Genomic DNA, 15,069 nt, shown 5'->3' with positions numbered 1-15,069 from the left:
GTGCCTAGAGCTGTCACTTTCAGCCCCAGGTAATCACCAATACTAATATTATTCAAATAAAATATTACAAAATTGCAATATAAACTAATATAGCACCAGGAAGAACCTGCATTTACAATATTTACAAACTGGTCATTGGTCAATTTAACTGCAGTGTGTGTGTGTGTGTGTCAGGGTCCCCACGGTCATGAAATTCCTGGAAATATTTTGAAATTAAAAAAATAATAATCCAGTACTGGAAAAGGTTTGGAATTGATCAAACTTCATCAAAGGTCCTGGAATTTATCAAGGGTCCTGGAAAAATATTTGGCTATGCATTGTTTTTGGCTATTGATTTTTTTTAATACAAAACCTTTTCATAAACATGTATAACATTGCACGAAATATGTAACATAAGTAGTTTTTCGCCGAACAGGCTGTGTAACACCCCATCCGCACTGCCAGCGATGCGACGTGACGCGACGCGAGCGGGCGATGAAATCTCATTAAAATACATGTTTTTGAATGAGACCGTCCTGACCTACCGGAAGCGACAACGAACCGTGCAACGACGTCGTCCACCCCTCCTATTTTCGCTCGCAGGCTCTATTTGAGCGAGGTTTCGCGGCTGTGCCCCACCCCCAAACACTTTTTATTGTTTTTTATTTATTCATTTTGCTACACTGCCTATCTTTGGGCATTGCACATAGGCGTAAGAGACACATTATTGCGCTGAATGATTGTTATATAGGCCTGGAAATTGGGCTAAATATTCTGGAAAAGTTTTGGAAAAGTTTTGGAAATTCATTGCTAAAAATGTGTGGGGACCCTGGTGTGTGTGTGTGTGTGTGTGTGTGTGTGTGTGTGTGTGTGTGTGTGTGTGTGTGTGTGTGTGTGTGTGTGTGTGTGTGTGTGTGTGTGTGTGTGTGTGTGTGTGTGTGTGTGTGTGTGTGTGTGTGTGTGTGTGTGTGTGTGTGTGTGTGTGTGCAATTTGTGTGTGGGGGGGGGGTTGGACTCTTCTGATGTGTCTAGATTGACAAGTGCATTTCTTTTAATGGGTAATGTATCTATAGCCAATCAGATGTCTCCTATCAGATGTCTCCTTCGTTTTCATTCAAAGACCAGACCAACCAGTCCAAAATTACAAAGCAAGCCTGACGTGATAAATAATACAGGGTGGCAAAAAAACACTCCTATCATCTTTACTTTTGTCTGTGAAATAGGCGTTCCTTTTGTAAGACCGTCCAGCCCGCGCTGGAGCGGCGTACTTCCTGATAGGAGGTTTTGGCTCTCAGGGACCCTTTGAACAAGCAACACACAGAAGCGTCTATTATAAAAACGTATAAAAACTTTATATTACTTCAACGGAAGAACAACCTGTTCTCCGCCATGGTGATTTCAGAGAAAATTTGACTTAATAAAGTCACATAGAGATAGTAAGCCAACACATGCAAACCATCACTCTTTACACATCATCATCATCATCATCATAGCGCACAGTCATTGCAAAATCAACTCAATGCTCACAATTCATGGCATACCAAACATTGCACTCCAAAATCATTGCTTAACACATTGCACCACTCAACATTGCATCAAACATTGGCATCAAACTTTACATCATCTACACATCTCTACCTGTATGAAGTGTGTATGGTATCTGTAAATGTGTATTAGCCGTTGTGTGGAATTCTCATACTCACGAGGGCGTGGTGGTGTCCTTCAAAAGAAACCCCTAGTCTATTTATCTTATAACAATAACTCAGAAAATGAGGCTTTTTGGAAGATTGAAAGCTTCCCTTTATTTGCTCAGTTCATAGTGGGATTACAGATGTGTATTTAACAATACAAAATACAAATACAAGATTTCATTTCTATTTGTATTTTGTAAGGTTTCGTGTCTGTCTGGTCAGATTTACAAATGCCTTAAGTTAGGCTTGTCCTAAACTAATTTATAATTTAGATTAAAAAGTGGAGGCTCCATTTAGATCTCATTCAGCCTGAAATACAGGCTAGTCTAAATTTGGTAATTCAGAAAATGTCCTTAAAGTAGCACTAAATAGGTTTAATCTCAAAATAGAGAAATGTACCCTTTTTTATTTAAAGGGATATTTCACTTTCAAAACAACTTTGGCTCATTTTATTGTGTACTCAGGCTTTTGTGAGCCCACAGACTGTTTTTAAGTTGCTTGATTCAGTATTTAGATATTTGATATTCATTTTATCAGACACGCCCCCTTCCTATACAAACCCATTATAACTTCAAATTCCAGTTTTAACATGTTAGATTCATCAAAAACACCCGTCCTTGCTTCTGCTGACTCACCCTGCCCTCCTAATATGCAAGGGGGCCGTGTTTTTTCGATTACCTTTTTCATTTTTTCCCCATTTTTTTATTGTATTTCTTTTTCCATTTCCCCCCAAAAATATTATTAAATATTAATACTACAATGGAAACGAGCATTGGCCTATTTGTGTGTGATCCATTTTGGCGCTTTCAATTGGGTGATACTGTGCTTCTGATTGTTACCAATGAAGTATTCAGCGACATACTAGCGTCATGTCCAGGGGGTGTACTTGCACATCAAGCCTCACGCTACAGAAACAGGAGTTAGGAGCCCTATGGGCCTCATGGCTAGACGAGGCTTACTTAATTAAGTATTCTATTCTACAGATGGAGTTGTTCTGCACTATAGTTAATCACTGGAGTAATTGATTATAAATGTGTCATCTTTACCTTCCCTGTTGTTCCTTCCATTTCTACACTCCTTTCCCTCTCTCTGTCTCTATCCATCCATTTGTCCATCTTGCACACCCCCTCCGCCTATTTTACTCTTACCCCCCCTTTCACAGTATTGGACCAATGAGCTCACCACCACTTGGGGTACCAAAGTCTTTATCTCAGGAATCGAGATCTGTGGCAGAGGTAAGGTTACTCTGATTTGTCTCTAAGCAGACTTCAGTAAACCAGGCATTTAGTTTTGCTAGCTCACCACCAGTGACAGACAAAATTCAGTGGATCTTAACTGGTGGTGCTAGCCTAATTCTCAATGCACATTTGTTTATCAGAGAAGTTTCATTTCCAGCGTTAAGCAGAGATGAACTGAAACAAAACAAATGATACTCACACTAACAATATGACTGAAGGCATGAAAGTATTCGTGGCAGAGGTCGCTTCAGTCCGTTAATTGCCGTTTTTTTTTTTACGAAAAATAAAACTCCCATGGACATCCTGACTGATTATAAAACCCATGGTAATTACATAGTAAAATACATAGTAAAAATACATAGTAAAACACAGGAAAAAAGGGAATTCTTTCTGTTATTATTTTAACAGGGAAGTGAATAGAGCAGCAAATCTTTGGATTGCGTTATCTCCTGGTTCTTTGTGAAAAACGGGAACAAAACAAAAAAAAACATAAATGATATAAAACACAATACCAATTGGTTTTATTAAAGGGGAGAAACTATCAACCAAAGTTTAAGTTTCCGAACTTTTTGTGGGCAGTTTATGCATGTGTCCTAAAGACTTTAGGATTTTACAGTGTATATGTTTATTTGTGTTCAGAGGCTGCCTACCCATTCTCCGGGATCTTTGCGATTACACCAGGCAAATCCACAGAACTCTGGGACAGCTTCAAATTCAAGTGAGTGTTCATTTCAAGTAACTAACCGGAGGTCACACCGTTAGTGAATGTGTGTGTGGGTGGGCAGATAACGCACCTTTAGTGAATGTGTGTGTGGGTGGACAGATAACACTTTTAGTGAAAGTGGGTGGACAAAGAACACACTTTTAGCGCATGTGAGTCTGTGGGCAGATAACACTGCTAAGGTAGCTCTCCACCGCACCGTTGTTGTGGCGGTAAGTGTTGGCAAGCGTCTGTTGCCGAAAATCTGCTGTTGAATGTGTAGTGGGTACACTGTCTTGTCGCAAGTTGTAGAGAAATGTCGAAAGCTTGCCGACCGTCGGATAGCAGCGGGCTTATTGTTGAAAAAGAAGTCAAGCCAGAGGCTATTTGCATCATAGTATATCGATCGGTCGGTGTCGGCTCTCAGATGCTCAGGTGCGACTTCATTCGACTGCCAGTCTATAGTATATCTGTTGTAGTCTGTTTGGTGGAGAGCTACCTTTTGGAATGACTCACTAACAGCTGTCCACATACTCACATTAACTTTTAGAGCCAACAGGCCTCCATTTAGATGAAGGTCACACAACCCCTCCTCTTTGAAAATAAGTGTTCCATGTTTCATAGTTTGTGTACTAGCTTTAGCCAAACTAGATAAGGCCTAACAAAAAAATATGTTGGTTTCCGGTTGGCGACCGACCCTATGAAATACGTGCGACCCAGATGATTTTATTGGCATTTGGAGTGAAAATAAATAAAATGAAGTCAAAATCCGACCGAGTTGATCAAAAATTACAAAAAATATATTTGGTGCGACCACATTCGCGAAGTTTAATCAAAGTTTTCTTTTGTCTAAAATATCATGTGCGCAAATGTTTTGTTTTACTATTCATGCGTCATCGCGAGGAGACGGCGGCGCACAACAACAGCACATGCACGATTGACTACTAAAACGTTTGCAGACATAATTAAGGAGGTGAAACAGTGCCGATGTCAGTTTTCATCTGCAGCAGCCAGGAAGACATGACTGAGCGGATACATCTCAGTTGCAAAGAAAAATCACCCCTTGACTCTCGTTGCATATGCTGTTGAAAAGACAACTTTGGCATGGATGTGTGTGTGTGTGTGTGTGTGTGTGTGTGTGTGTGTGTGTGTGTGTGTGTGTGTGTGTGTGTGTGTGTGTGTGTGTGTGTGTGTGTGTGTGTGTGTGTGTGTGTGTGTGTGTGTGTGTGTGTGTGTGTGTGTGTGTGCGCGCGATGCGATACGTGTGCGTGCGTGCGCGCGATGCGATACGTGTGCGCGCACTTCTCTCTCTCACGCGCGTGCGTGCGTGTGTGTGTGCGCGCGATGCGATACGATACGTGTGCGCGCACTTCTCTCACACAGACAGTAGCTGCTCATTCCGCCTACCTTGTAGGGTTGCCTCTTATTCCAAATAAATTACTAGGCGCCATCTGAAAAGTCCTTAATGCTGTACACAGCTTCCGACAACAACTCTAAAAGACGTTGTGATCCGCTGGTCCACTGGTTTAATTCATGTGCCGATACAGACGTCTTCGCATCTATCCATCTAGCTGTAGCCTATTAAAGCTCGTTAAGACTCGTCCGAAAGTTTAACAAAGAGTAGTGTAACATTTTTAGTCAGAGGTTAAAACAAGCCAAAACAGTGACATAAGGTGAGCTGAGAGATGAAACAGGGACCCCCTTCTATATTGTATGACATTTTTACTTGGTCTGCTCTTTTTTCCCCTCTACACCTATATACGTCTTTGCCAAAAATAGCAGATCTACAAGCTTGTGAGCTTGTAGATCTGCTATTTTTGGCTTTAGTCCACCTCATAAATGGGATGCTAGTGGTTAATGTAAAAAATATCATATCACACAAAGATTTGGTGGCCCGCCCTGTAGTAACTCTGAGGACCCCCTAGGGGTCCCGGACCCCCTGTCGAAGACCCCTGTACTAAAGTGACATAAGGTAAATTTCTCACCTTGAAAACAATTAAATGCAGACATGTCCTTCTATGTGTCTGAATGCGAAAACCTTATTTATTTGTTTTTGCTTTTAGTTCAAATAAGAAAATCATTTTGCATTAAGATAAGATTTTGTTAGTTAAAAAGATTACCATTTTTAATAAGTAATAAATTCAATAACTGATCTCAATATGGACCCATAATAAGTTTTGCCAAAATCATGCAGCTCTAACGGCTAACAGCAACAGCCATAACAGCAATGGTATTATGGTACAAATAAACAGATATAAATATAAATAAATGATATAGGCTACAGTAGTAGTATTCTTTTTAAATTTTTTCTTGTTTTTGTAATGACTTTAGGCCTTTAGTTGCATAGTTAGGGCATCAATATTATAGCCATATCATGATATTAGACTGGATATCGTCGTGATTGTGATTTTGGATATTGTACTATTATGATATGGCATAAGTGCTCTTTTCCTGGTTTAATCTTATTGGTACTCTGTATTGGCAAATACACAAAATTAAGTACTTGTACTTAGCCTGAAAAAAATCTAGTTAGAAAATAGAATATCGGTATCGGTAAAACCGGTATCGGCAGGTCAGACTTTTAAAAAAACGGAAATCGGTATCGGCCAAGGATTTTCCAATCGGTGCATCTCTAACTCTACCTCTAAATGTGATATGTGGCACTTTATTTTGTATCTTTTACTCAGCTGTTTGTTTCAGTTGTCTGAGTCAGAATGCAGGGATGCTTTGGCAGTGTTTCTGGCAAGATGGTTTTGAACCTCCCTGAAGCCGAATATACTGCATGCATAAATGCAACGGATGTGCAATGATAGCGTTTTAAGCAGTAAAGCTGTATACTGTATATCAGTAATAGAATGGGCTTCAATGTTAAAGCTATTGGTTCTGAATTGAGCTCATCTCATACCCTGGGGTAAAATGTTTTGTTTTCAAATCCTGGTTTAATTCATTCACCAGTCAGTATTCTTGGTTTTCCAGCACATCAGGCCATTGGTTAGCCAGTTTGATCCAGGGATAGCCAGTAGCTAAAATATCTGCTTCAAAACACTTTATTACTTGCAGATGTTTGTTTTGTATTCATATTTTTGGTATGTGAGTGATACAGCACTTTACTTTGGTACTTTACTTAGAGTTGAATTAAAACTCAAAAGTATTCAACCAGTGTGTGGACATTCTATTCAAAGTTTTCAATTGTTTGTTGTTTTCAGACAGTGTACATGAACCATTTAATGATTTAGAAATTGGTAACTCAGGAAAACATAGAATATATTAAAAAAGAAGCATTATCGATCATAGCCATTGGGAAAAAAAAAAAAAAAAAAAAACTACCTACCCATCCTTCCCATGAGGAAATAAAATAAAATTCCTTGCTACCCATCATTCCCACAAAAAAAAATAAAAAAAAAATAAAATAAAATAAATTCCCTACCTACTCAGCCCTAAAATGACAGCCAACCGGAAAAAGTTTTTTTTTGTTAGGCCTAATACAAAAGGGCTCAAATGTTGGGTGAATCTACGAGCACAAGTACAGTAACTTCCTGTTGATCATCTCAACTGATTGCCCCTTTCACCTCACACGTCTTTTATATTCTGGAATCAACGCACAACCAATGCTGCTCTTTTGTCTCTTCTTTACAGCTGATGAACCTGAGCAGCCTGAGAACTGGACTGAATCTCAAGTAAGCTCCTGGCTCAAAACTATTGGAGTCAAAGAACAGTATATCACTAAACTGCACGATGAAGAGGTTGATGGACCGGTTCTCCTCACACTGAAGATAGACTATTTGAGGAAGGAGATTGGTATGAAATCAGGGCCTGCTCATATGCTAATCAATAAGAGAGATGAACTTATTAAAGGCCCTGACCCCACCCCAGGTCAGAAAAAGACACTAAGTGCCCCAAAAAGTAAAAAGGAAATGAACAGAATTGAACAGAAATCTAGTCAATGTCTTCCAGAGGGAAATGAAGGTCACCCTGCAGATATTGTAGAGACAGATCAAGGTGTGCAAGGTGAAAAGCAAACTGGTCAGGAACAGTCTGTCTGTGTGTTGACCTCAAAGGAGGACTGCAAACCACGACCTTTTGACAAAGATGGCATGTCTTATGTTAAACACAGGGTTTTGCAGCCTGAGTCTGGTGTGTTTGATCGGATTTCTCCTTGCCATGAATATAAGTCATTTGCAACAGCTGCCACATTGGACCGAGCAAGATTACAAGCAAAGTTTGCCAAAGAGGTTCTTAAATTTGGTTGTGGCTGTATGAATATAAGATCAAATGGCACAATACACTTTGGCGTGATGGACAGCAGAGATGATGCAGGGTACACACACGGTGAGATCATTGGAGTCCCTGTGAAAGAAAAAGACATGTATGTAGATGCCTTAGATCACATTGAGAGGAGTTTCACTCCCTCTGACAGTGAGCATGTTCGGCAATGTATACGTCCACCTCGTTTCATTGAGGTGATTGATCACACAAGTACTGAGAAAAGGTGTGTAATAGAGGTTGACATTGTACCATCTATAAGTATTGTCAGTGGCAGAGTGTATTCAGTCCGCCTGCCAAACTTTAAGGAGTCGGCCAACAAAGTAGAATACGAGAAAGAGACAATTTACCGGAGGGTGGGCTCAAAAACTGAGACGGTGATTGACAAAGACCAAAGTGACTTCTACCACAGAGTCAGAGATAGGGATGCTCAAAGGAAAGAAGCTGAGAATGGTCAGTCTTCCCGTATACCTGATATCTACGTAGATCTAGGCCGAAAACTCACAATGCTTGTAACCAGTGGCAAGAAATTCATTGAAAAGGAGAAATGGTACATCCTTGTCACAAACAAATTCAAACCAGAAGATCTTTCCAGTATTGAATGGCTACTGAACATGAACATATTCTGTGTGTTCGACTTTGACCCAGACTCAAATCACCCAGATCCAAATCAGTCAGGTCTATGCAGTAGATACCTTCAGCATCATGCTGCAAATTTGCATTTTATGCAGAACTACAGAATACCAAATGGTATGACAATTGTTGAATTCGAAAGACATTTGCATCTGTTTGAGCAGACAAGCTGGATATTTTGTAATGGGCGCTCTGACTACAAAGGACATGAAAGGCCCTGTGATGAAATGACTTGGATCAAAACAAAAATGACTCTCCTGAGGGAATCTGTGTCCTTGATCTGTAAACAGATCTTGCCAAGAGGCACATTCCAGGTGCTTTTCCTTCTAACATCACCAGTTGAGAAACCACTCTTGCACACCTTTTATGAGTTTTTCACGGATATGGAAGGTCATGATGACATCATTTGCCTCTGTGAATCTGAGGAAAACTTTCAGAAGTGGCAAAGCTTCGCTGAAGGTTCATGTGGCACAGAAGATGTGAACCGGTCTAGTGTTGTTGGGATGAAAATGAGCCACATTGATGGAACATTGCAGCAAATCCAACCAATAACATCACGATCCACTAAACATTTGCCCACAGTTTTAAAGGGGCAATGTCTTCTTGAAACACGCAACGAGGAACAGATGTATTCTCTTGAAATTCTGAGTATCAATCACCGTGATGAGACGAGTGAAGAATTCATCAAAGCAGAGAAGGCCAACATTGAACGCCAGTTCTACCATGGGGGAAGAGTGGCGTGGTTGAATTTTTGGCTTGCTGAGCAGGGATATGTTGGAGAGATAATTGAAAGAGATGCTTATTGTGACATTTCTAAACTTCTCAGTGATGGTTTGAAACAAAATAATGATCACAGTCCTGTGAGCATCTTTAACATCTTCCATCATCCAGGGAGTGGTGGAAGCACTGTGGCGAGGCAACTGCTGTGGAACAACCGGAAAGATCTAAGATGTGCTGTGGTGAAACCGTCATACCCTGTTTCTGTTGTCACACAACATGCAGTTAAGCTGAGAGAGTATGAGGAAACTGATTTTCAGAAATGTCTTCCTGTGCTCCTTCTCATTGAAGATTCTGACATAGAATATCTTCATGATCTAAGGAATGAACTAGAGGTTGCCATTAATACCCAACAAGTCCACCAAGGAACACTTTGTTTCATTTTATTGAGCTGCAGACGATCCCATGATCCCACAAACAAATGCAAAGATTCTCCATTGCAGAGTGTTTCTGTCACTCACAAACTCTCTCCTCAGGAGAAGAGGAAGTTTGCTGGAAAACGACAGATTCTTGAGGAACAGTATCAACCAGAATTCATCTTGACATTTGTTTTGATGAGTGAAGAATTCAGCGATCAAAAGATTTCGGAGTATGTTGAAAAATTTGTGACACATTTACTCCAAGGCATTGATACCGAATCTGCTGGCACTCGCCTCATTCTCTATGTGGCCATGCTTAATACATACGTCCAAAACTCTTTCATTTCTCAGTCCCATTGTATAGCTTTGCTTGCACTAACTGTCCGTATGGTTAGGTTTCGCCGACATGAATTTGAGAAATGTCTGAGTGAACAAGCTAAACTGGTCTTCATACACCTACGAGATGAGAAGACTTACATTGAATCAATCAGAATCATCCATCCCAAGGTTGCCAAAGAAATCCTCCAACAGCTTCTTGGTGACACAAAGAGCCAAAGTAGTTTGGCAATGGATCTGCTCCATGAGAATGTGCTTTTTGAGCACAGGTTCGGAAAGGAAGAGTATTTGGGTTTTTTAAGAGCACTGTTCTTAAGGCGTTGCAGAATAAGCAAAGGGGATGAAACGGATAGTTTTTTCTCACCTCTGATAGAGCATGTGTGTAAAACTGAACACTCAGAAAAGGCAATTGCATTACTCACGGAAGCATACCAGAGTTTTCAAAAAGATGCATTTGTTGCACAGCAGCTTGCTCGCCTTCATTATACCTACGAAAATTTTGAAGAGGCTAAAGATTGGGCAGAGAAGGCAGCCAAACAGTTGCCCAATAACTCGTACATACTAGACACAAAAGGCCAGGTGTTCAGGAAATGGTTCAGCGCCAAGTGTAAAGCCATTGAAAAAGTTCACAAGACGGCGGAAAATACAGCAGATGCTGTGGACACTGCACTGAAAGCCATGGAGTGCTTCAGAGAATGTGAGAAAGCAGCTGATAAAGATCCAGAGACCATGAACAGTTCAGGATATTTTGCTGAGGTTGAGGTTGGATGCAGCCTGCTGAAATTGATGTCTTCATTAGATGTGTTTTCAAACGCACACAATGGTCATTCCGAATACATGAAGTACTTGGTTACAGAACATCACATCCCTGCAGAAGTTAAAGAGCCCTGGGAGTGCTTTCATGATCGTTTGAAAAGTCTTCAGAAGACAATGCAGAAAGCCTTGGAATGGATATCAGAGGAACTTAGCTACTTCCAGACAGAAATCGGTGCAGATGAAGAGGACACCATTGTGAGATCAGAGATGAAGATAAACAATCCTTTGGCATGGTTGGGAAAGAAATCTTCAGAATACGGAAAGTACTTCTCAGAAGCTTCAGAAGCTATGAAGCAGTGTCAGTCAAACCCAGTCAGTTTGACTCCTTTCATGAAACGCATGGTTATTTATCACATTGGAGGAGGCAATACAACATCCATCCTGTCCAAACTGACAGAATTGAAAGAAAGTGATGCAGTGAGACTACTTGAGAATGTCCTTTCCTTTTACCCAAGGAACCCACTGAAGGCCAAACTTGATCAAATGGATCTTGTAAATTACATGGTAACCCATCTAGCTTTAAAATGCCTATCGCCTCAGTCTCAAAAGGTAGCTGCTCTAAACGATCTACAGGCACTCAGTCGGCAATTCCCGACTGAGAAAAAGCGATGTTTTCCTAGTGCACTTTTCTTGCTCACCTTGCTGTTTTGGCCAGAGGATCATGACACTGATCACGAGAGAGAAACCAAATATGAAATTGTTCAAACGGCTGTTGAACACTTGAAAAGAGGGTATTGGACAAAGATGAAGGACATTCCTGTGAGAAAGAGAAGGATTTACACACATTTCTTTCTCACCAATGGTAGTGGATTGGACAAAATTGTCCATAAAAGCAAGGTTGAAACAATTACTAAGATGCTCTCAGTCTCCGAAAAACGAATGAAATGGTACAGTGGAGAAGCATGGAAAATGCCAGAGATTGCTAAGATGTTGAAATGCGTGTCTGGTTGGACTGAAGATGGAACCGTGTATCTTGAAGGGCCAAAGAAAAAGAAGTTCAATATCCTCCCTCTTTATGTGCCTTCAGTGCCTTCTGGTAATGAAAACATCACTTTCTACTTAGGATTTACATTCAGAGGACCTGTTGCATACAACATTACAGTGAGAAAATAGTTTTGCACCAGAAACTGTCTGAACCATATTTCAACAGGTTCGATTGAGCAAACAATGAAACACATAATTGAATCTTTTCTTCTCCAAAGACTAAAAAGAACATTAGTTACACGTCATACAGCAGACTAGGAGGCAATTGCTTAGCTCAAGGACTTCCGTTTGCTAAACAGCCATATAAAAAACAAATGCTTGTAAGAAAGACATGCTTATAATGCGCATAAGATGCAAGAGTACTACTGTACACGCAGGACTTTTCCAGAGTGTACGTTTCAAATTCATTCATTCAACCAGAGACGGATGCACTGGGCATTACAGGAAAATCAGACACAAGAAAGATGTTAACAATGTTGTTGCTGATCCTTTGTCCAAAGTATAATTTTCACCAATTTCACATGAAACGCATGTTTCTTTATCACCTTGGAGGCAATATTACATCCATCCTGTCAAAACTGACAGAACTGAAAGAAAGTCATGCAGTGAGACTTCTTGAGGACATCCTTTATTTTTACCTCAGGAACCCACTGAAGGCCAAACTTGATCAAAGGGATCTTTGCAATTACATAATAACCCATCTAGCTTTGAAATGCCTTTCGCCTCAGTCTCAGACGGTAGCTGCTCTAAAAGATCTACAGGCGCTCAGTCAGCAATTCCCGACTGAGAAAAAGGGATGTTTCCCTAGTGCACTTTTCTTGCTCACCTTGCTGTTTTGGCCAGAGGATAATGACACAGATCACACTAAAGAAACCAAATACGAAATTGTTCAATTCGGTTGGTGTATATTAGATTAGGGATTTGATGTAATTTTGATTTGGTAGAGGTTAGGCTAGATAGGGGTTAAAAAGAATAGATTAGCTCCTTATATTGATTTGTTGATTTGCACTGGGGTCACTTTATACGTTTGTATAATTTAAGTTAACTGTCACATATTTGGTCTGAATTCTGTGTCACTTTCTGTCAATAATCAAAAAAGGGTCAAAAACCAATAAAACTACATTTCACTTGCTAACCTTATGTCACGGTCGGTTCATCCCTACACTAAGGATCGTAACAATGCTCTTTGTGTTTCCCCATATTTTTCAACTGGAAAGTAATCCCTGGTGTCAAGGTGTAAATGTTGTACAGATATCATGATCAAGATTCAGATCATTGAGTAGAGTATCTACAGGCAGGACTTTTCCAGAGTGACCGATGGAAAAAATTCAGATTCATGACATGTTTAGTAAATATTGTTCACCTTGACTTTGTACAGTGACCTTGTTCCTCAACCAGATGTGTAACCAGGGGTGCACATAACTTTTTAGGTCTGGTGCTCAGAAGAGCACCTGGAGATGTGACTTGGTGCGCAACAAATAAATGGTCCCGTCCCGTATTGACAGGGGGGGGGGGAGTCTCAGCACGGTGCCCACCGGACAGTTTTGTCAACGGGGGGCGGGGGGTAGGGGGGTGCAGCTGCGTGAGGGAAAAATAAAAAGAGGACGCTCTCTCTGCTTGCAAAATGTTTTTTCTCTCATATCGTTTGGTGAAGCCCCCAAGGTTGGTGCCCTGTGCTGCGCTGCTTTTATCCGCCAGATTGGGACGTTCACGTCATGTTTTGCACCATCACGCTGCGTTCATCATCGGTGACGAGTGCCTCTAAACAGCCGCTGCTGGCTGCGTGCACGCAGCAAGGCGATGCGAGACACTGACACAATCACCTGCAGCACGCGTCCTCGATCTCCAGGCTTTTATTTTTTAGTTTTACTAAAAAATAAAAGCTTGGAAATTCCTGTCCCAGCTGTTGGTGCGCAAAAGCGCCTCGCGTCGTCTGATGTGGTGCTCATTTTTTATTTTGGGTGCGCATGCGCACCTGCGCACCAGTTATGTGCACCCCTGTGTATAACCACAACCAGAGACGAATGTACTGGGCATTCAGACACATCAGACACAAGAAAGATGCTAACAATTATTGCTGATACTTTGTGCAGAGTGTCATTTTCACCAATTTCACATGATTGTATTATAGTGTGAACATTCTATGGTGAAGGTAACGTTAAAAACGATGTTTGATCTCATGGGGTGTTACATGCACTGATTTTCCTCTGGCCTCTTTTTGGAAGAGAGCCGTGCCAGGCCACAACGTTTGTTGGCCTGGTGCTGCTGTTCCCATTGTTGAAACGTTGTTTTTAGGATTGCAGCATCCATAATATGTTTAATTTGGTGTGTCTGACTAGTTTGGTACAAGTGCCTTGTTATATTGGTCTAAGGATCCGCTTTCTAGGGGTTCTCTGCCATTTATTTAGCTTTTTCTCCGGTTTTGTTGTCAGTTAGGGAGGTTAGATTGTTTTTCTGTTTGATTCGGTAGAACTATTGAGTTTTCATTTCCTAATTAGTGTGGGTTTTCTTGTATTATTTTTGGCTTTGAATAACCTGATGTCTTAATTGCTTCCATTTATGTAATTAGAAATGGTTTATCTCTGTTAATAATTGTTATTTCTTATTACATTTAAAGTGTTTCATCAGCTTGTTCTTGTAATTTTGATTTTTTTGTTTTTGCAGCGAAAATAATATGGCACATTGCAAAATTGCATTCAATTATAATACACATTGTTTAATAAGCTATTCAATGTTCATCACAATGAAATCTGGACTTTCAATTATTTTGCAATAGCAATTATCTTTGCCTGTATGGTATAGACGGGTTTCCTGTTGAGAGTAAACGAGAGGATATGACCGCGCAGAGGAGGGGTAAGCCTATAGAGGGCGCCATTACCCGCAGCAGCTCTGGTCAAATGTCCATTCATAAAAGAAATGATCTTCACCGGGTTTAGTGAAAGTAGATTAAATTATGCAGTTTGTAATACCTTGTTTACTCAATAAAAATGATTTGTCGGAAGTTGGATCTGTTTGTATATAATAGCAGCATTATGCCTATTATGCCTATAATAGCAGAATTATGGCTATCTAAGTCCCGAACACAACAACAGAGTGAACGGCGCTTCCGGGTCGTTTCCCCCGAGCATGCGCAGATTGCGCATTCTGCTCTGTGATGACGTCGCGCGGAAATCCGTCTATACAGCACAAGCAAGCATCTAGGCCATAGATTCTAGCAGACTGTTTGATTATATTGGCCTAAATTCCCCTATTGTCCCCCTAGATTCTAGAGGATTTTAATAAAATTGTCAACA

At 40.6% G+C, this 15,069-nt stretch overlaps 1 protein-coding gene across 3 annotated transcripts in view; it reads left to right on the top strand.

Moving 5' to 3' along the window:
• The window catches only part of samd9l (sterile alpha motif domain containing 9 like), a 40,783-nt gene that overhangs the window by 1,278 nt on the left and 24,436 nt on the right, over positions 1 to 15,069 (top strand). The window contains exons 2-5 of one of the 3 annotated variants that reach the window (XM_084071146.1): positions 1 to 29; positions 2,833 to 2,905; positions 3,548 to 3,626; positions 7,245 to 13,172. The exon at positions 1 to 29 is cut by the window's left edge and continues 98 nt beyond it. The exons of 1 other annotated variant lie outside the window; for it this stretch is intronic. In XM_084071146.1, coding sequence (XP_083927272.1) covers positions 1 to 29; positions 2,833 to 2,905; positions 3,548 to 3,626; positions 7,245 to 11,905 — 4,842 coding nt within the window. In that variant the 3' untranslated portion in view covers positions 11,906 to 13,172. Of the gene's footprint in view, positions 30 to 2,832; positions 2,906 to 3,547; positions 3,627 to 7,244; positions 13,173 to 15,069 lie in introns of those variants that run through there. One more of the 3 variants, XM_084071145.1, reaches the window with a different exon arrangement.

This window comes from Gymnoscopelus microlampas, assembly GCF_963454915.1.
Source record: "Gymnoscopelus microlampas genome assembly, chromosome: 11".
NCBI lineage: Eukaryota > Metazoa > Chordata > Actinopteri > Myctophiformes > Myctophidae > Gymnoscopelus > Gymnoscopelus microlampas.
This window is presented reverse-complemented; position numbering and strand designations above follow the sequence as displayed.